This window comes from Trachypithecus francoisi, unplaced genomic scaffold (assembly GCF_009764315.1).
Source record: "Trachypithecus francoisi isolate TF-2019V2 unplaced genomic scaffold, Tfra_2.0 Lachesis_group1, whole genome shotgun sequence".
Classification (NCBI taxonomy): Eukaryota; Metazoa; Chordata; class Mammalia; order Primates; family Cercopithecidae; genus Trachypithecus; species Trachypithecus francoisi.
In genome coordinates this window covers 59,167,254-59,190,113 of record NW_022681454.1, presented here as the reverse complement: position 1 = coordinate 59,190,113, position 22,860 = coordinate 59,167,254, and the positions used below count along the sequence as shown (strand labels likewise).

At 37.5% G+C, this 22,860-nt stretch overlaps 1 protein-coding gene across 5 annotated transcripts in view; it reads left to right on the top strand.

The window, feature by feature from the left end:
* MTHFD2L (methylenetetrahydrofolate dehydrogenase (NADP+ dependent) 2 like) overlaps positions 1 to 22,860 on the top strand; it is a 147,677-nt gene that overhangs the window by 50,598 nt on the left and 74,219 nt on the right. For all 5 annotated transcript variants that reach the window (XR_004437970.1, XM_033214439.1, XM_033214435.1 and 2 more), the window contains one exon: positions 14,331 to 14,423. Coding sequence is in view for 4 of the 5 variants with exons in the window: in XM_033214439.1 (XP_033070330.1) it covers positions 14,331 to 14,423 (93 nt within the window). In the remaining variant the exon portion in view is untranslated. The remainder of the gene's footprint in view (positions 1 to 14,330; positions 14,424 to 22,860) is intronic.

Here is a 22,860-nt window from a genome sequence, read left to right as displayed (position 1 = left end):
AAGTCTTTGCTGTTATGAGTAATGCTGCAATAAATGTATGTGTGCATGTGTCTTTATAACAGAATGATTTATAATCCTTTGGGTATATGCCCAGTAATGGGATTGCTGGGTCAAATGGTATTTCTGGTCCTAGATCCTTGGGGAATCGCCACACTGTCTTCCACAATGGTTGAACTAATTTACACTCCCACCAACAGTGTAAAAGCATTCCTATTTGTCCACATCCTCTCCAGTATCTGTTTCCTGACTTTTTAGTGATCTCCATTCTAACTGGTGTGAGATTGATATCTCATTATGGTTTTGATTTGCATTTCTCTAATGACCAGTGATGGTGAACTTTTTAAATATGTTTTTTGGCCACATAAATGTCTTCTTTTGAGAAAACAAAAAATATGTTTTTTGGCCACATAAATGTCTTCTGTTTATATACTTCACCCACTTTTTGATGGGGTTGTTTTTTCTTTCTTGTAAAGTTGTTTAAGTTTCTTGTAGATTCTGTATGTTAGCCCTTTGTCAGATGGATAGATTGCAAAATCTCCCATTGTCTAGGTTGCCTGTTCACTCTGATGACAGTGTCTTTTGCTGTGGAGAAGCTCGTTAGTTTAATTAGATCCCATTTTTCTATTTTGGCTCTTGTTGCCATTGCTTTTGGTGTTTCAGTCACGAAGACTTTGCCCATACCTATGTCCTGAATGGTATTGCCTAGGTTTTCTTCTAGGGCTTTTATAGTTTTAGGCCTTATGTTTAAGTCTTTAATGCATCTTGAGTTAATTTTTGTATGAGGTGTAAGGATAGAATCCAGTTTCAGTTTTCTGCATATGGCTAGCCAGTTTTCCCAACACCATTGATTAAATAGGGAATCCTTTCCCTATAACTTTTTTTTTTTTTTTTTGGTCAGGTTTGTCACAGATCAGATGGTTGTAGATGTGTGGCGTTATTTCTGAGGCCTCTGTTCTGTTCCATTGGTCTATATATCTGTTTTGGTACCAGTACTGTGCTGTTTTGATTACTGTGGTGTTGTAGTATAGTTTGAAGACATGTAGTATGATGCCTCTAGCTTTGTTCTTTTTGCTTAGGATTGTCTTGGCTATATGGGCTTTTTGTTGGTTCTATATGAAAGATTTTTTTTTTCTAATTTTGTGAAGAAAGTTAGTGATAGCTTGATGGGGATAGCATTGAATCTTTAAATTACTTTGGGCAGTATGGCCATTTTCATGATATTGATTCTTCCTATCTGTGAGCATGGAATATTTTTCCATTTGTTTGTGTCCTCTCTTATTTTCTTGAGCAGTGGTTTGTAGTTCTTCTTGAAGAGGTCCTTCATATCCCTTTAAGTTGTATTCCTAGGTATTTCATTCTCTTTGTAGCAATAGTCAATGGGAGTTCACTCATTATTTGGCTGTTTGTCTGGTATTGATGTATAGGAATACTTGTTATATTTTCACATTGGTTTTGTATCCTGAGACTTTGCTGAAGTTGCTTATCAGCTTAAGGAGATTTGGGGCTGAGGTAATAGGGTTTTCTAAATATACAATCACGTCATCTGCAAACAGAGACAATTTGACTTCCTCTCTTCCTATTTGAATACCCTTTATTTTTTTTTCTCTTGCCTGATTTCCCTGGCCAGAACTTACAATATTATAGTCAATAGGAATGGTGAGAGAGGGCATCCTTGTCTTGTGCCAGTTTTCAAAGGGAATGTTTCCAGCTTTTGCCCAATGAGTATGATATTGACTGTGGGTTTGTCATAAATAGCTCTTATTATTTTGAGATGTGTTCCATCAATATCTAGTTTATTGAGAGTTTTTAGCATGAAGTCATGCTGAGTTTTATTGAAGGCCTTTTCTGCATCTATTGAGATAATCATGTGGTTTTTGTCTTTGGTTCTGTTTATGTGATGGATTCTGTTTATTGATTCCCGTATATTGAACCAGCCTTGCATCCCATTGATGAAGCCAACTTGATTGTGCTGGATAAGCTTTTTCATGTGCTGCTGGATTTGGTTTGCCAGTATTTTACTGAGAACTTTCACATTGATGTTTATCAGGGATGTTGGCCTGAAATTTTCTTTTTATGTTGTGTCTCTGCCAGGTTTTGGTATCAGGATGATGCCGGCCTCATAAAATGAATTAGGGAGGAGTCCCTCTTTTTCTAGTGTGTGGAATTTGCACATGAGATGGGTTTCCTGAATACAGCACACTGATGGGTCTTGAGTCTTTATCCAATTTGCTAGTCTGTGCCTTTTAATTGGGGCATTTAACCCTTTTACATTTAAGTTTAATATTGTTATGTGTGAATTCGATCCTGTCATTATGATGCTAGCTGGTTATTTTGCCCATTAGTTGATGCTATTTCTTCATAGTGTTGATGATCTTTACAATTTGGTATGTTTTTGCAGTGGGTGATATTGGTTTTTACTTTCCATATTTAGTGCTTTCTTCAGGAGCTCTTGTAAGGCAAGCCTGGTGGTGACAAAATCTCTCAGCATTTACTTGTCTGTAAAGGATTTTATTTCTTCTTCTCTTATGAAGCTTAGTTTGGCTGGATATGAAATTGGATTGAAAATTTTTTTCTTTAAGAATGTTGAATATTTGCCCCTACTCTCTTCTGGCCTATAGTGTTTCTGCAGAAAGATCTGTTGTTAGTCTGATGGGCTTCCCTTTGTGCCTTTGTGGGTAACCCAACCTTTCTCTCTGGCTGCCCTTAACATTTTTTCCTTCATTTTAACCTTGTTGAATGTGATGGTTATGTGTCTTGGTATTGCTCTTCTCTTGGAGTATCTTTGTGGTGTTCTTCTGTGTTTCCTGAATTTGAATGTTGGCCTGTCTTGCTAGCGTGGGGAAGTTCTCCTGGATAATATTCTGAAGAGTGTTTTCCAACTTGGTTCCATTCTCCCTGCCACTTTTAGGTATAGCAGTCAAACATAGGTTTGGTCTTTTCACATAGTCCCATATTTCTTGGAGGTTTTGTTCCTTCCTTTTCATTCTTTTTTCTCTAATCTTGTCTTCTTGCTTTATTCAATTAAGTTGATCTTTAATCTCTGATATCCTTTCTTCTGCTTGATCAATCTGCTATTGATTCTTGTGTATGGTTCACAAAGTTATCGTGCTGTGTTTTTCAGCTCCATCAGGTCATTTATGTTCATCCCTAAATTGGTTATTCTAGTTAGCAATTCCTGTAACCTCTTTTCAAGGTTCTTGTCTTCCTTGCATTGGGTTAGAACATGCTCCTTTAGCTCAGAGGAGTTTGTTATTACCCACCTTCTGAAGCCTACTTCTGTCAGTTCGTCAAATTCATCCTTCATCTAGTTTTGTTCCCTTGGTGGTGAGGGGTTGTGATCCTTTGGAGTAGAAGAGGCGTTCTTGTTTTTGGAATTTTCAGCCTTTTTTGCGCTGGTTTTTCCTCATCTTTGTGGACTTACTTACCTTTGTTCTTTGATGTTGGTGACCTTCGGATAGGGTTTTTGTGTGGACGTCCTTTTTGTTGATGTTGATGCTATTCCTTTCTGTTTGGTAGTTTTCCTTCTAACAGGCCCCTCTGCTGCAGGTCTACTGGAGTTTGCTGAAGGTCCACTCCAATCCCTCTTTGCCTGGGTATCACCAGTGGAGGCTGCAGAACATCAAAGATTGCTGCCTGTTCTTTCCTCTAGAAGCTTCATCCTAGAGGGACCCCCGCCAGATGCCAGCCAGAGCTCTCCTGTATGAGGTGTCTATCGACCCCTGCTGGGAGGTGTCTCCCAGTCAGAAGGCATGGGGGTCAGGGATCCACTTGAGGAGGCAGTCTGTCCCTTAGCAGAGCTCGAATGCTGTTCTGGGAGATCCACTGCTCTCTTAAGAGCTGGCAGGCAGGAATGTTTAAGTCTGCTGAAGCTGCACCCACAGTCGCCCCTTCTCCCAGGTGCTCTGTCCCAGGGAATGAGAGTTTTATCTATAAGCCCTTGACAGGGGCTGCTGCCTTTCTTTCAGAGATGCCCTTCCCAGTGAGGAGGAATCCAGTGAGACAGTCTGGCAACAGCAGCTTTGTTGGCTCCACCTCATTTGAACTTCACTGTGGCTTTGTTTACACTGTGAGGGGAAACCGCCTACTCAAGCCTCAGTAATGGCAGAATGCCCCCCTGCCATCCTGAACAAGCTCAAGCATCCCAGGTCCACTTCAGACTGCTATGCTGGCAGTGAGAATTTCAAGCTAGTGGATCTTAGCTTGCTGCGCTCTGTGGGGTGGGATCTGCTGAACTAGACCACTTGGCTCCCTGGCTTCAGCCCCCGCAGAGTGAACGGTTCTGTCTTGCTGGCATTCCATGCGACACTGGGATATGAGAAAAAAACTCCTGCAGCTAGCTTGGTGACTGCCCAAACGGCCGCCCAATTTTGTGCTTGAAGCCCAGGGCCCTGGTGGTATAGGCACCCGAGGGAATCTCCTGGTCTGCAGGTTGCAAAGACTGTGGGAAAAGCATAGTACCTGGGCTGGAATGCATCGTCCCTCACATCACAGTTTCTCATGGCTTCCCTTGGCTAGGGGAGGGAATTCCTCGACCCCTTGTGCTTCCTGGGTGAGATGACACCCCACCCTGCTTCAGCTCACCCTCTGTGGGCTGCACCCACTGTCTAACCAGTCCCAATGAGATGAGCCAGGTACCTTAGTTGGAAATGCAGAAATCACCCACCTTCTGCATTGATCTCGCTGGGAGCTGCAGACTGGAGCTGCTCCTGTTCAGCCATCTTGCCAGTCACCTTCTTGTTACTGTTCTTAACTTAAAACTAAAAATTCCACCCTCATGAGCACACAGCAATGTTTAAAACACAATGCAAATGAGAATAGTGAAGAAAAAGGGGAGGGGAGGGCTGGAACTAAAAGTAGAGCCAAAGACTTCTACTAAAGATAGGCATATTATTAGGTCTGCGTGGATATATTCCTACTGTCAAGCACACTGCATTTTATATAATGGTGCTGGATGTATGTTTGGTGAATTTATTTAATAGAGTTTAAACTAGATGTGCTATGATTGGGTCACTAATTTTATCCTGAGAGCTTGTTAGCAGGAAAATAAATGACAGTTATCCAATGAATTGTCTTTAAGATTAAAAATAAACATGTGCTCAATAAAAATAATACATTTTTCTAACATTAAAACTAAAAAATATTTCTTCTGAGAGATTTTATAAACAGAAAACTATAAAATAAATTGAATAATATTCATAAAATGCTTGTTAAGTTAACAAAAGGGCCACATTTTATAGGGTAATTTCTTTTATCATATAAGCACAGATTAAAGCTATCATTGGCAGCATTACTCTTACCTCACTAAACATTTCTTCTCATTCTCCATTTCTGGGACATTCTTTGCCTCCCAACTTTTAAACCAGTAGTCCTCAACCTTAGCTGCCCACTAGAATCATCAGGAGCTTTACAAATAGAACTGCCTATGCCCAACACAGATAAAAATTAAATCAGAATCATTATAAGTAGAACCTGAGTGTCAGCAAGTATATTTTAGAAGACTCCATGGAAAAATCCCAGTGTGGTCAGTGTTGAGAATGAGTTCTCAAGGAAACATTGGAATGACACCAGGACTTTTTATTCATAGCCAGTCCCTCAGTGGGCCTTTGCAGCCCTATGGCTTTAAATATCATTTCTGTCTCCTGTATGCTTTAGACCCATATAACCATTATGCACTTGAGAACTCCAGTTGCATGGCTAATACCCATTTCAATCTTATATGCAAACCTTCACTCATAATTTTACTCCCCTTAGTTTTCCCCATCTTAATGAGTGGTACCATCAGTTTTTCTGATTGATCAGTAAATCCTTGACTTCTCTCTTTCTCTCACATCCTTTGTCTAACATTAGCAATCTATGTAAAATATGCCTGTGATATCACCACCTGGACTAATAAGATCCTAGTTGAGACAACTTCTGTTTCTCATTTGGAACACTGAAATATTTATGAACTAGTTTCCCTGCATCCACCCTTGTCCCATCTTTCATTCACAGTCTGTTTTCCACATGGTAGGTCTTGATCACCCATGTCTTCCTGTAATACCCATCACAACATGACACGAGAATAACATCCAGGTTCCTTACCATGATATGCAAGACCTTATATGGTCTGTCCCTGGGCTATATCTCCTAAATAACTTCCTGGCATTCTCATACCCCATCACTGCCCACTGCCCCAGCCATATCTGCTTTCCTGGAATATGTCTTATGTGCTCATGTCTCAGTGTCTTTGCACCTGATTTCCTTTCTTCCTGGAATACTTTTTTCCCCAAGTTACTTCCTTCAGGTTTTTGTCCAAATGTCACTTCAGGTTGCCCCTGACCACCTTACCAAAATTGCATTTAATGTCTATAGAGTTTCTCTGTAGAAAGCTTATTTTTAGTTTGTTTTTATAATTTATTTATTCATTGCTTAAAGGTGCAATAGTAGCTTGCAGAGATAAAGAAATATTCAAATTTAGAATTTTTGGCTTCATTTGTCTAAAACAGAACCCAGGCTTCTTTTTTTCCATTGCTGTTCTGTGCATGATTATTGAGTTTTCCTTCCTGTGTGTTTCTCTCACTGATTTCTCCTTTAAACCAGACCATGACATGAACTAATATATTGGGAATGACACAGATTCTCCTTATCACGAGAAAGAGACAAAACAAAACTCTACATGTAAGGTTCTAGCTCAGATTGGTTTGCCATTTTGCTTTACCTACTGATTCAGGATCAGGCAGGTGTTTGAAGCTTTGCCTCATGGGAAAGGAAGTTGAGACTTATTTTGTGTTTCTGTTGAAGACAGATCTAGGATCATGATAGAAGCAGTAAAAAGGTAGACTTTAGCTCTTACAATGAAGAAATTTCTTATAGTCAAGACTAAGTAATATGCTCTCCTCATATTTTCTGGAAAGTAGTTTTATCAATGGGAAAGGATACCAAAAGTATATTTAAAGAGGAATTGAAGCAGAAGCAAAACAAATCTGTACTCACCTTAACAATCTGTCTTCTCTGACACCTTCAACTGCCCCATGCCCTTCTCAGATGGAGTAAATAATGACGCTCTTGACAACACTGTAACTTCTACCTCTTTCTAACATGAAACCTAGCACACTGTATTATGATTCTTATTTGTGTACCTGCTTTCCATATGATAATAGAGAATTGTGTGTTCTTGTTGCCTAGCATGATTCTGGTATGCTTTCTATAAATTTTTTTTAGTCATGATTTTTAGTTCTTTAGTCTTCAATAAAATGAATTATTTTCCAGAGACAATAGTTACAATGCTTGTGAAATCTTTCTATAATTAAAACAGAAGAATCATGTTTTCAGTGATGGCTGTAGAGTTGCAGAGGAAAACATCTTACTATAGGAGTAAAAGACACAGAACCCAGAGTTGAAAGCTGGCACATGGACAGTACTACTCATTGCCAGTCTTACCAGGAACATTCCATAGGCTCTGGTTTTTTAGTTTACTCAGCAAATAACTATTTCATTCTGCTCGGAGTGAGGCTAGAGAGCCACTGAAAAAGTATATGCAAGTTTTTCAAGGGCGCGGCCAAGACGCAACCAGAGAATCCTGTTTAAGGGATTTATAGGATCATTTATTGATTATTGAATAAATGAAGGTAGAGAATGGCCCAGAAATGTCCAAGAACAGTGAATTCCTCATTAAGGTAATTTCAAGCTCCCCCTCACCCACCAAAAAAAAAATACTAACAAATGAAGCACATTGTGCTGTTTGTTCTAGCTTTTTTAAAAAATAGCAAATATTATTTGCTTCAAATTGGCATTCTGTGCTAATTACTAACAACTGTTTGCTACGATATGTTATTTTGCATAAACTACAGAGGTAATGATAGCCTAGAAAACTGCTCAGATGGACCTAATTGGTAATTCTTGGTTGAATCTAGATTTTTATACAATAAAAAAAACACATTTTGTCTATCTATTAATTATTTATTTCTAAGACAACTCTAAGATTCTAGAAGATAGAGTCTAAGTACAGAAGGCCCTCTGTATCTGTGGGTTCCACATCTGTGGATTCAACTGTCTATGATTAAAAATATTTAGAGAAAATAATATTAAAACAACAAAAATAATACAAAAATAGTATAAAACTGTTTACATAGCATTTACATTGTATTAGGTATTACTTATAATACCTAAGTAATATGTAATCTAAAGATGATTTAAAGTATGTGGGAGGGTATGCATAGGTTATATTCAAATACTATGTTATTTTATATCAGAAACTCGAGCATTTGTGGATTTTAGTATCTGCCAGTGCATCAGGGGCCCTGGAACCAGTCCCTCCCAGATACTGATAGATACTGAGGGACAACTGTATTTTATTCTTCCTATGTCTTAGAAACATATTATAAAACACTAGGCACAAAATAGTTACTTATAGACTCTGCTTATCTAGTTCTGTGTGATAGAAAATGAGGCCCTAGCCCACACTGTTCTCATATGCACTCTAGAAGGATACAACTGTGAGTGTGGGAAAAAGTCATCTGAAGGTCAGAGATATGCATCATTCTTGAGTACCTGCTGCGACTTGCTAGTACTAGCTGCCATTGGGAAAAAGCTGAGAAGACAGAAAAAAAAAATAGGTGCAGCAAGCCAGAGGATTAGTTGAAGAAAATTAATGGACAATAAGAATTGAATATAGGAATGACAAGAATTTTCACATGCCAAAGAAGATGAGTTAAATAAGAATAGGTTTAACAGGAAAGCTAGGTGTCAGGACCAGGAACAGGCATTCAGGTGCTCACCAGCAAAGATCAGAAGAGTCTGAGGTATTATTTCAACACATTTGCTTTTAGCTGTTTGGTTCACCTCTCTTCATCATCAGGTCTTCCGAATAACAGGCTGAATGCCTTTCCGTGGTTTGGTATTGGTATAGTCATAAACTCTGATCAATCAAGTTCAAATATGATTTTGATAAGTTTCCATGGACATCAACAGCCAAACTCACTGAGGAATATCAAGTTAACCTGATAGTATTGAAAAGGGAATGAAATTACCTGCAAGGGTTTTCCATGCAGATTGAAATTTATCCTGATATACTTTTCTTTTGCCTGAAATTTTACAGATTGTTACTTATATGTGTGTACAAATCACTGGATTTCATGTCTCTGTCAATTTCTTGATGAAATAGTGAGTACCGATAGAAATGGGAAGTTTCAGTTTCATTTTGGTTTTGATTTTTTTTTTTTTTTTGGTAGGGATTTGGGAGGCTCTCATTTGGAATTAGAGAACACTTGAGTGAGTTGTTAAGGTATTAAGGAACCTTTTCAAATGTAGGAGACCAGGACTAAAGCAGAGATGGGTGGGTGTTTTATAACTTTGATAACCTTGAGGTGGTTGTAAATATATACTCGACATTCTTGATGGTTTATAGTGAGTGAAAGAAAGAGAATAACCAAGGAGACTTTTAGACTTTTCTGTAAATAACTGGGCAGAAGGTGGTACCAACTAAAATAAAAAAGGCTGTTAGTTGCCTCTCATTGTTCTTCCTTTTCAAAGTTTTCCTGATTATCTTCTATTTTTCTATATTAAACTTAGTATCAAATTACATACTTCCAAAAGTCCATTTTTATTGGACTTTAATTATATTTGTAATGAATATAGGTAGAATTCTAATCTTTATGATATTAAACATTCCTATCCAAGGACATGGTTTATCTTTCTAGTTTCTTGGTCTTATTTTGGTATTATTCTGGAGATTTTCTTTTACTACATAGATTTTGCATATTTTTTGTTAAGCTTATTTTAAGTATTTTACCTTTTGTACTGCTATTATAATGGGGCCTTTTCTTACAATGTATTTTCTAAGATGTTATATATGAAAGCTATTTACTTCTGTATATTTGATTTTTACTTGATTAATTTATTGAATTATCTCAATGTTTCTTATAGTAGTCTAGTTTTTTAGATTTATGAAATACATTTTAACTTTTATAGTTTTTTCTAGTTTCATTTGTTGATTGTTCTTTAATTTCTGAAGTTAAATGATTCATTTTATTATTTCTGTTTTATTGATACAATAATTTGTCCACAATTTTTTTAACATATTTATTTTTATTTTATTTTATAGGATCTAATATGAAGTATCATTACAAATGTTTCTAAAACTTTTGCAATTTTTTTTATTTTGACCCAATAATTATTTAAAATAGAATTTTTTAAAACTTCCAATAGAAGGGTCTCTTTATGAAGGATTTTTTTTTCCGATTTTGTCAATAATTATAATTTTATTGAGTTGTAATCAAATAAAATTATAGTCTATCTGATTGTTACTTTTTGGTATTAAATTTTCTTTGTAACCAAGTTTATACCATTTGCACGAGAAGAAAATGTATTATTTTCTGAGTTTGATATAGTCATATATCCGTCATTAGTTAAGTTATTGACATTTTCTGTATCCTTGATCTGTCATGAACTGAGAAAGTTATTCAAAAATAAATTAAACAAATACAATATATTTTCTTCCTATATGTATCTCCTGTAATTTCTGCTTATAGGAATTCTATTTCTTTTTCTTACGTATTTATTATTTTTCTATCTTTATTTGAATCACTCTTTTACTTTATAATGTGTGCCTCTTTGTTTTATTTAGTGCTGATTTTTTGTTTGACAAAAAGCATTATTTTTTGGCATTTTCCTGCTCCATGTTTGCTTTCAACATTTCTGAATTCCGAATAACTTTGTTTTATGTGTATAATATATATTGTATAGAATTAGCAAAACATATAATTAGATTTGGCTTTGTAAGTCAATTTGAAAATATTGTTCTTTTAAATAAATGACTTAGGGAAATTTATATTTGTTTTTATGATAAATATATATGGTAAAATTATATTATTTTCTGTTCTGTTTATTGTTTTTATTTTTTTACAGTTTTTTTCTTTGTGCATTTAAAAAAAATTTAAGAAGGTTTTCCTTACCTTAATAATTACAACATTATCTAGTACTTTTAATTCTCTATTTATTTATAGGGTGGCTACTGATATTCTAGTAAAATAAATAAATGATAAAATTTTTTATTTTCTCCCCTCATTCCATTTGTTTTGTCTCCGACCTGCTATTTGGCAGTAAAAATTATTTGAAAATATATTTTTTTAATTTTTTACTTTATACTTTCAAATATTCTTATACTTTTATTATCTGGTTGGTCAGCTTTTAAACATTTGTTGATTCCTATTGTTATATATTAGGCAGTCAACAAACTTTCTCATCTTTGCCCTTTCTCATTCTAATTTTGTTAGTTGCATTATTTCTGCATAGTGAAAGCAAAGACCATTTACATTTGTCTGCGTTTTAGTCTGTTTTGTTCTGCCATAGCAGATTATCACAGACTGGGTAATTTATAAAGAATAGAAATTTATTTCTGAACAGTTACAGAGGTTGAAAGTCCGAGATCAAGGTGCCAGCATCTGGTGAGGGCCTTCTTACTGCATCATCTCATGATGGAAGGCAGAATGGAAAGAGAGGGCAAGAGCAAGACAGAAGTTGGCTGAACTTGTTCATTTAGAAGGAACCCACTCCTGCAATAACAGCATGAATCCATTCATGAGGGCAGAGGACTGGTGTCCTAATCACCTCTTAAAGGTTTCACCTCTTAATATTGTTAGATTGCAATTCCATTTCAACATGAGTTTGGGAGAGGACAAACATTCAAACCATAGCAGTTTGTCACCCCAATCCTCACACTTTTTAAAAGTCTTGGTCCTATAATTATAATCAAAACTTTCAGCAGTCCTTTTGCTAGTTTCCTCAGACATATTTTGATTAAGTAAACTGTGCCTTTTAGCATGTTCCTTATGAAATACTTATGGGAACAATATTTCCTGAGTTCTTGCATTTTCAAAATTGTTTGCAACTTTTAATCTTGGAGGCAGATTTGACTGGCTATAAAATCCTTTACTCTCATTTTTTTACATGAATCACTTGTAGATACACAATGAGATGCCATCATCTCACACCAATCAGAATGACTGTTATTAAAAAGTTAAAAAATAACAGATTCTGGCGAGGTCGTGAAAGAAAAAGAATGTTTATACACCATTGGTGGGAGTGTAAATTAGTTCAACCTTTGTGGAAAACAGCAGGGTAATTCTTCAGAGACCTAAAAACAGAACTACCATTGGACCCAGCAATCCCATTCCTGGGCATACACCCAAAGGAATATAAATTGTTCTACCATAGACACATGCACACATTCATTGCAGCACTATTCACAGTCACAAAGACATGAAATCAACCTAAATGCCCATTAATGGTAGACTAGATAAAGAAAATGTGGTGTGTGTGTATATATATACACACACACACCATGGAATACTATGCAGCCATAAAAAAAGAATGAGATCACATCCTTTACAGGAACATGGATGGTCATTATCTTTAGCAAATTAGTGCAGGAGCAGAAATCCAAATACTGCATGCTGTCACTTATAAGTAGGAGCTAAATGATGAGGGCAAATGGACCCAGAGAGGGGAACAACAGACACTGAGGCTAACCGGTGGGTGGAGGTTGGGAGGAGGGAGGGAATTAGGAAAACTAATTAATGGGTAGTAGGCGTCATACTTTAGTGATGAAATAATCTGTACAATAAACCCTCGTGACATGAGCTTACCTATATAGCCAACCTGCACATGTACCCTTGAACTTAAAAGTTAAAAACACACAAAAATAAATAAATATTTTTGTATAATATTTGGTCATAATGTTCAACTTTTCAATGACTTTTTTTGAGTTTATTGGTACATTGCTAAGTTCTTAAGTTTTTTTATCTTTATTTTGCCTTTTGTCTTGGTTCTGACACTTTTTAAATGTATCTTTTTATTTTTTTAAAATTTGCATATGGTAAAATTTACTCTTTTTGGTGTGCAGTTTCATTAATTTAGACAAATGCATATAGTCATCTATTAAATTAATTAGTCTAACACCACTAGAATCAGAACAGCTTCATCACTCCCCAAATTCCCCTGGGTTTGCCCTTACGTAGTATCCTTTTGTTGATGCTGTGTCACATCCATTTTTATTACTCATCGTTGAATGAGTTGGATGTTTTTAGATCTACTATTTACAGGACACTTCTGCTGGGAGTTATAGGAGGTCCTGTGCAGCCTTCTGACTCCTTTATTATTTTCACAGAGTCAGATTGCTTTCTTCCAAAATAGCCCCTCTATGTAAATGTGTTCCCACCCACTCTAAACTATACTGGGTCCCGGAAGTCTCTTCTGCCTTTATTTCTTTTCTCACTGCCCAAATTAGGAAAGCTATATTTTTTTGCACTTTGGGATAAACTTTTCGTAGAAGTGTATTTTTGCGGTCAATTTCAGAGATCTCCCACTGCCGGCCATGTTGTCACTCTCCTCATTTCTTAGATGCCTTTCTCCCTGTATGGCATCTACTAATTGCTGCTTTTGGTAACTCTTAACATGTTTTTGGAGTCTGTAGAAATTAGGTCTTCCAGTTTTTCTAAAAACGGTGATCATGTAACTTTTGTTGTTTTGGTTAACTGTGTAACATATGCACATCTTCCAGGAGAAGACAAGATACAGTCTTAGCCATATTCTTACCAGAAGTCCTCTTGACTGCACTTAACCACCAACTTTCCCTCACTCCCCTTTCATGGCTCACACTTTAAGTATTGGAATCTCTTGCCTCTGTTGTTCATTCATCACTTCCTTAAGGTTTTCATATAAAAACTTCCTGTGATGTACCTTAACCTATGACAAAAATTTCGCTATTATCTAAATACCCACTTTCAAAGTTGGTTAGTTTTTTCCTACTATTCTTTAGCTTGGAATGCCTTTTTCTTCCTTACCTGATTGGAATACTTCTACTCATGCATTAAGACCTAAAAAATGTATTTCCTCCTTTAGGAATCCTTCCTAGATACCTTCTCAAGACAGAATTAATCTCTCAGTTATGCTCCCATAATATATTGTCCCATTTTTTGTTCACTTATCTTGTTGCTTTTAGTATTTGTTTGCCTGTCATTATGAAGACAATGAGTATCCTGTATCCTAATGTATTAACCAGTCAACACAGAATTTTCAAACTCTGTATTTCAGGGACTCTACTCATAGCTCTCAGATGATGATCGGCACTTACCCTGATTTGGTCTCATTTGATTTTCCTTTCATTTAATTGAAGGGTACAATATTTTGGTTCCTCTTGGTTTTCTGATCTAGCTTTTGTGCTCAGTGTGATTTAGTCATGTAAAAGTAGCTTTTCTACTCTTATGAAATAAGTGAAACTCTTGTAGATTTAGAGCATTTGTAAAATTTTTAAAAGTTCAGTAATCATTGATAGAAATTCTTCTGTATTCCAGGTGATGCAACTGTGACAATAGCTCACAGATACACCCCCAAAGAACAACTGAAGATTCATACGCAGCTGGCAGATATTATCATAGTTGCTGCAGGTAAGTCCTTAGTGACTGTTATTTTTTGGAATGTCATCAACAGAATAATTCCTGTCCTAAATGCTGACATGTTTGAAAGCTTTCTGAGAGAGTTAGGTGTATGTATGACTAACTTCTGTTGATTGGATTCTGTCTCTTGGCAATCATTATATCAGTCCATTGTGCCTATGTTAGCATTTGTTACTTTATTATGGAAAACCCAAACAGCTTTTGGGATGACAGATTAAGCACAAGAACAATGTGCACTTTGCTAATTGCTTTGACAAACATGGTTTAACAGCATTTACAGAAAAAGGTTGGTGCAGGTAAATAATACATTGTAGCTATGGAGAACAATAAAACTGGTACTTTCAAGTTGTATCAAGGAACATAGAATGTTCAGGTGAGGGGAACAGATAGTCACTGTGCTGCCCTAAACAGCCAGGCTGACGAATTATGTTCTGAAGTCTAGACTTTAGGGGAAAAGTTGATGGATGAGACCATGTCCAAAAGAGAGTATCTAGGATAAGAATCTTTCCAAAAAGATGACATGAAATTTGGTCTGATGAACTGAGGATGTTTGGTCTGGAAGAAAGAAAGTATTACCTAAAGAGATGCAACAACTTTTTTTTTTTTTTTTAACATAAAGAAAAACACACAAGCCCAAACTTTTATAATAATAAAAACTGCCTCAAAGTCACCAGTTCTTGAGATAGTAAGTTCCTTATCTCTACAGTGATTAGCAAAATAGATAAAAACATAAGTGGGATTTCATAGAGCATTATTTGCCAATGTTCGTTGAATTTTGCCCCATTTTGGTTGACAAAAAAATCATCCCCTTTCAACATTATCAAAATAGTTCAATAAATTAAACAACATAGCTAAAAATGCATGGAAACAGTTGTAATTTTTTTGAACATATGTTCTTTGGAGAAGGAATTACATTCTTTCTTTACTCCCTACCATTTAAAGGACCATTGTAGATAATGTCTATGTACTGAGTACTAGGTTGGGTTCATTGCATTTTAATGCTTCCTTCAATGATGAAACTCTTTAATTCTCTATTTTAATATATAAAAGAAAGCTTTATGAAATATATGTATATGTATACTTATATTTCATAAGATTAAATTTATTTAAATTTATTTGTGTTTTCATACAGGGTAAGTTAATAAGAAAGATATTTTAGAACATAGAAAAGGCTGGAATATGGGGCTTGTGTATGGATAATTCACTTACAGATATTTGAGAGTTTATCATATACTCTGATTTTAATTAAACGTGTACTTTTGAATAGCAAAGATAGTACTAAATTCATTCATTCATTCAATAAATATTGGACCCTTCCTATGCAGCAGTATCTGTTTTAAATTTTAGGAATATAGCAATGAATACAAATGATGAAGTGCTAGCCCTCGTAGAACTTATATCTTAGTGGGAGAGAGAGCAAATAAACAGTAAAATATAATGTCAGATAATGATAAGTGCTATAATGAAATTGGTTGAAGAAATAGTGTTTTGAGGATACTGTTTTAGATTGATTGATTGGTGAAGATCTTTTTTGGGAGGTGACCTTTCGAGTAGAGTTCTTGTCCTGGCCATTCTCCATTTGTCCACCAACCCCAATGTTTGCCTTTCCTGCCCTGGTCTGGCCCTGAGAGGCTGACTAATGAAGATGGACTCACCTGTGTTCCTCTGTCACTGGCTCCCAACAAGGTTTGGCACTAGTAGGATATCTGAAGGAGAAGAAGAGAAACGGGAGGTCATGGTGTTCCTTCTCTACTCTCTTCTTCTTCCACTCTCTTTCTCCTTTCTCCTGCATTGATAGCTTTTGCTCAGCATCCCTTCCCCAACAGCTAAGGCTCTCACCGGGCTGCAGTAACACTGTTTCCTCCCTTACCCCTACAGATCTAGGAATGGTACAAGCTTCCTCCAGTTTCTAATCTCTAAGAGTGGCAACAGCTTTTGTTTTTCTCTTACCCTGAATATATCTCTGTAAAAATTATTTCATTACTGTATGTGGTGGATTCTGCTTCCCATGGAGATAACTGACAGAAGCAGATCTGTATAAAGGCACAATCAAGAACCATTCCTGGGGAAGAGCATTCCAAGCAGAGGGAACAGCACATACCAAAGTCCTTAAGCAGGAGCATGCTTGATGTGTTCCAGAACACAGGTTTTTGAGGGTTTATTATATTACTCTGATTTCACTTAAATATTAATAAATTATTAGGATACTAGCAGGAAATGTTGTTGGGAAGGTAGCCAGGGTTAGCTCATGTAGGACGTTGTTGGCCATGGTTAGCATTTTGATATAAGCCAAGAACGGCTGACAGCAGATCAATATGGTCTGACTTAGGTTTTAAAGGAGTGATCACACCTTTAGAAACGTGTTAGACCTTATGTCTGCAGTTGTGTCAAGAACTGACTCTAGGGGTGTGAAAGTAGAAACAGAGAGGAAAGGTATTGCAATTTCATTTAATGGATCTAGATTTTGCTGTAATTTGTTTTGTATTTGAACACATAGTTTCAATCAAATTTAATAAAATATCTGATTCTTCTGTAGGCCCTTTTCTGGAACCTAGAATGTATACATGACTGCAGGAACAGTAGTTGGCTCCTCATAGAGTAAAAATAGAAATGTTCTTTTTCCCAGAAAAATAAAAAATCAGTAAGATGGTACAGATAACCATACCACATTTCCTCTTTTTCTGAGAAATTATATTTGGGTGATATCAAATGCAAATTTTTGAACTGCATTGGCAGACGTCAGGCATCTTTAGAGAATTAGTAAACTTTTTCAGACCACAGATCAACATTAAGTGAAATAGTGTTTCAGCTACTGCTACCTTCATGGCAGATAAATACTATACTGATTTCTTTTTGGAGACACTTGTATTCACACACAAGACACAGAATTTGTTGAGTAAAGAGGAATTTGAATGCTCATCTTTGTCCATTTCTAACCTTAGGCAGTATGAAGTTTACATTATCCTTAAAAGGTATTATTTGACTAATGTTAACAACTTATACAGAATATTTGACAATTACCCTTAGATAACATTTATCAAATATAATATTGAATGAATATTTTATACTAGTGGAGGAAAATCTCTCAGCATGCCTTCCTACTCATGGTTTGTTTTATAATTATGACAAATGGCACATGGGTAGTCACAATCCACTTGCAAGAAACACTGATATTCTCTTGTGACTAAGTCAAAGCTTATACCATAATGCCAACACTGTTGTCCTCCTTGAGTTTATCCTCTAGCTTCATTTGTAAAGACCTAAATCAGCATTGAGTCCAGATATTTTAAAAGAAGACAGGAAAAGGAAAAGAAAAGGAAAATAAAGGAAGAGAGGGACAAGGAAGACTTAAGCCTATATAAAATAAACAAGACAGGAGCCAGGAGGTACTCAAGCCTCTAGGTGTGGTGGGTGTTGAGGCTCTCCCACAACCATCCCGTGATGGTTTTCTTACCACCAGAGGGCGCCAGTCAGGTGAGCCGCTACTTTAGATGTAGCCAAGTTGGCCACACACCATCCTAATCCTAGTTAGAAGACATTTTAAACAAAGACAGTGGGAACAAGTCCTGTGCCTTGCTTTTTTATTTCACCTTTAATGCCTCTTACTAAATACGAAAGTATGTTGAACGTACAAGACAGATTTGTATATAGTTCTGCAGTCTTCTTGAAGAAATAAATATTTAGCTAATGGGAAATTTAGGGCCAGAAAATTGAGAATTTATAAGAAATAACTAAAGATTGCTACATGTCCAGTTAATTAATAATCACCTGGAGAAGTTAGGAATAAAACATGTAGATATTTATAAATTATAGAAAAAAATGTGAGTGAATATAAAAAAGAAATCCCATATAACCAGACAATAGGAATAAAGTATTACCAGAATGACCATATCGTGCATTGTGTGTGGGAAATAAACAAATACAAATAGCAGTGGGTATTTATTTTTTATTTTATTTTATTTTATTTTATTTTATTTTTTTATTATACTTTAAGTTCTAGGGTACATGTGCATAACGTGCAGGTTTGTTACATATGTATACTTGTGCCATGTTGGTGTGCTGCACCCATCAACTCGTCAGCACCCATCAATTCGTCATTTATATTAGGTATAACTCCCAATGCCATCCCTCCCCCCTCCCCCCTCCCCATGATAGGCCCCGATGTGTGATGTTCCCCTTCCCGAGTCCAAGTGATCTCATTGTTCAGTTCCCACCTATGAGTGAGAACATGCGGTGTTTGGTTTTCTGTTCTTGTGATAGTTTGCTAAGAATGATGGTTCCCAGCTGCATCCATGTCCCTACAAAGGACGCAAAGTCATCCTTTTTTATGGCTGCATAATATTCCATGGTGTATATGTGCCACATTTTCTTAATCCAGTCTGTCACAGATGGACATTTGGGTTGATTCCAAGTCTTTGCTATTGTGAATAGTGCCCCAATAAACATACGTGTGCATGTGTCTTTATAGCAGCATGATTTATAATCCTTTGGGTATATACCCAGTAGTGGGATGGCTGGGTCATATGGTACATCTAGTTCTAGATCCTTGAGGAATTGCCATACTGTTTTCCATAATGGTTGAACTAGTTTACAATCCCACCAACAGTGTAAAAGTGTTCCTATTTCTCCACATCCTCTCCAACACCTGTTGTTTCCTGACTTTTTAATGATTGCCATTCTAACTGGTGTGAGATGGTATCTCATTGTGGTTTTGATTTGCATTTCTCTGATGGCGAGTGATGATGAGCATTTTTTCATGTGTCTGTTGGGTGTATGAATGTCTTCTTTTGAGAAATGTCTGTTCATATCCTTTGCCCACTTTTTGATGGGGTTGTTTTTTTTTTCTTGTATATTTGTTTGAGTTCTTTGTAGATTCTGGATATTAGCCCTTTGTCAGATGAGTAGATTGCAAAAATTTTCTCCCATTCTGTAGGTTGCGTGTTCACTCTGATGGTAGTTTCTTTTGCTGTGCAGAAGCTCTTTAGTTTAATGAGATCCCATTTGTCAATTTTGGCTTTTGCTGCCGTTGCTTTTGGTGTTTTAGACATGAAGTCCTTGCCCATGCCTATGTCCTGAATGGTACTACCTAGATTTTCTTCTAGGGTTTTTATGGTATTAGGTCTAACATTTAAGTCTCTAATCCACCTTGAATTAATCTTCGTATAAGGGGTAAGGAAAGGATCCAGTTTCAGCTTTCTACTTATGGCTAGCCAATTTTCCCAGCACCATTTATTAAATAGGGAATCCTTTCCCCATTTCTTGTTTCTCTCAGGTTTGTCAAAGATCAGATGGCTGTAGATGTGTGGTATTATTTCTGAGGACTCTGTTCTGTTCCATTGGTCTATATCTCTGTTTTGGTACCAGTACCATGCTGTTTTGGTTACTGTAGCCTTGTAGTATAGTTTGAAGTCAGGTAGCGTGACGCCTCCAGCTTTGTCCTTTAAGAATGTTGAATATTGGCCCCCACTCTCTTCTGGCTTGTAGAGTTTCTGCCGAGAGGTCTGCTGTTAGTCTGATGGGCTTCTCTTTGTGGGTAACCCGACCTTTCTCTCTGGCTGCCCTTAAGATTCTTTCCTTCATTTCAACTTTGGTGAATCTGGCAATTATGTGTCTTGGAGTTGCCCTTCTCGAGGAGTATCTTTGTGGTGTTCTCTGTATTTCCTGAATTTGAATGTTGGCCTCCCCTATTAGGTTGGGGAAGTTCTCCTGGATGATATCCTGAAGAGTGTTTTCCAACTTGGTTCCATTTTCCCCCTCACTTTCAGGCACCCCAATCAGATGTAGATTTGGTCTTTTTACATAATCCCATACTTCTTGCAGGCTTTGTTCATTTCTTTTTCTTCTTTTTTCTTTTGGTTTCTCTTCTCGCTTCATTTCATTCATTTGATCCTCAGTCGCTGATACTCTTTCTTCCCGTTGATCGAGTCGGTTACTGAAGCTTGTGGATTTGTCACGTATTTCTCGTGTTGTGGTTTTCATCTCTGTCATTTCATTTATGACCTTCTCTGCATTAATTATTCTAGCTATCAATTCTTCCACTCTTTTTTCAAGATTTTTAGTTTCTTTGTGCTGAGTACGTAATTCCTTCTTTAGCTCTGAGAAGTTTGATGGACTGAAGCCTTCTTCTCTCATCTCGTCAAAGTCATTCTCTGACCAGCTTTGATCCGTTGCTGGCGATGGGCTGTGCACCTTTGCAGGGGGAGATGCGCTCTTATTTTTTGAATTTCCAGCTTTTCTGCCCTGCTTCTTCCCCATCTTTGTGGTTTTTTCTGCCTCTGGTCTTTGATGATGGTGACGTACTGATGGGGTTTTGGTATAGGAGTCCTTCCTGTTTGATAGTTTTCCTTCTGACAGTCAGGACCCTCTGCTGTAGGTCTGTTGGAGATTGCTTGAGGTCCAGACCCTGTTTGCCTGGGTATCAGCAGCAGAGGTTGCAGAAGATAGAATATTGCTGAACAGCGAGTGTACCTGTCTGATTCTTACTTTGGGAGCTTCCTCTCAGGGGTGTACTCCACCCTGTGAGGTGTGGGGTGTCAGACTGCCCCTAGTGGGGGATGTCTCCCAGTTAGGCTACTCAGGGGTCAGGGACCCACTTGAGCAGGCAGTCTGTCTGTTCTCAGATCTCAACCTCCGTGTTGGGAGATCCACTGCTCTCTTCAAAGCTGTCAGACAGAGTTGTTCGCGTCTGCACAGGCCTCTGCTGCTTCCCCTTTTGTTGTTTACCTGTGCCCTGTCCCCAGAGGTGGAGTCTACAGAGACAGGCAGGTTTCCTTGAGCTGCTGTGAGCTCCACCCAGTTCGAGCTTCCCAGCGGCTTTGTTTACCTACTTAAGCCTCAGCAATGGCGGGCGCCCCTCCCCCAGCCTCGCTGCTGCCTTGTGGTTAGATTGCAGACTGCTGTGCTAGCAATGAGGGAGGCTCCGTGGGCGTGGGACCCTCCCGGCCAGGTGTGGGTATAATCTCCTGGTGTGCCCGTTTGCTTAAAGCGCAGTATTGGGGTGAGAATTACCCGATTTTCCAGGTGTTGTGTGTCTCAGTTCCCCTGGCTAGGAAAAGGGATTCCCTTCCCCCTTGCGCTTCCCAGGTGAGGCAATGCCTGGCCCTGCTTCAGCTCTCGCTGGTCGGGCTGCAGCAGCTGACCAGCACGGATTGTCCGGCACTCCCCAGTGAGATGACCCCAGTACCTCAGTTGAAAATGCAGAAATCACCGGTCTTCTGTGTCGCTCGTGCTGGGAGTTGGAGACTGGAGCTGTTCCTATTCGGCCATCTTGCTCCGCCCCCAGCAGTGGGTATTTAAAAAGGAGATCGTGATCTAATGGCAGAGGTAGCCGGAAGGGGGAGGGCTAGATCACTGTCATAATAAGAATGTCAGCATATGTGGAGACAACCTCATCTAGGAGAACTCAGAGTAGAAGGAGGAGGATTGCGTAATATATATCAGAAAGAATAATGTCTGAGACATGAGAGTGAAGAATGTGGTGATGAAATCTTGATGCGAGCTTGAAAAAAGTAGAAGAGGAAATCCTGTGTGAAGATCCTGAGACATGAATAATATTAGCTTATGTTAATATTAATGTCATCCCTCCAGTTTCTCATAGTACTAATCCTGCAGGCTTAACTATATATCACTCACCTTTTTAAAATTGCCCCCCAAAATTGAGATTTAGACTCAGTGAGAAGCTTAGGTCTGCAGAATCAGACCCTGTCACACTATGCAATTAGAAGTAAGAAGCTTCAAGTCCCTACTCAAAGCCATATCTCTGAGTTCACAGAGAGAGTTAACAAGTTTCCAGGTACTTTAGTGTACCATGGTTATAGCACATTGTACCTGTTTATAGTTGTCATCTTCATTAGACTACAGCAGGGAAAGGGCTGGTTTTTTTTTTTTTAAGCTTGCTAGGTACGTGCTTTGAACAATATGTAACACATAGTGGTTGCCCAATAAATGTGAGCTGTGTTGATTTTGAGATTCTAACTAAAATAAGGACTTTTTCAAATTGATATATATTTAGTCGATATATTTTAAATAATATAATTTTTTAAAGATGGAATTATTCTAGTTGTTGGATTTACACAGTGTAGCATTATTTTTGGGAACTACCAGATATTTCCAGTTGGTCATAAAGTAGTTGCTAAAGCAATAAAAAGTGAAATATTCATTAATGAAAGAGTAGTTCATGTCGTTAAGTGTATGAATGGAGTGATTTAGGTGTAAATGTTAAGATTAAGAAATGATGGGAAAGGGGGCTGGGCACGGTGGCTTATACCTGTAATCCTAGCACTTTGGGAGGCGGAGGTGGGTGGATTGCCTGTGGTCAGGAGTTCAAGACCAGCCTGGCCAACATGGTGAAACCCTGTCTCTACTAAAAATACAAAAATTAGCCAGGTATGGTGGTGGGTGCCTGTAATCCCAGCTACTCAGGAGGCTG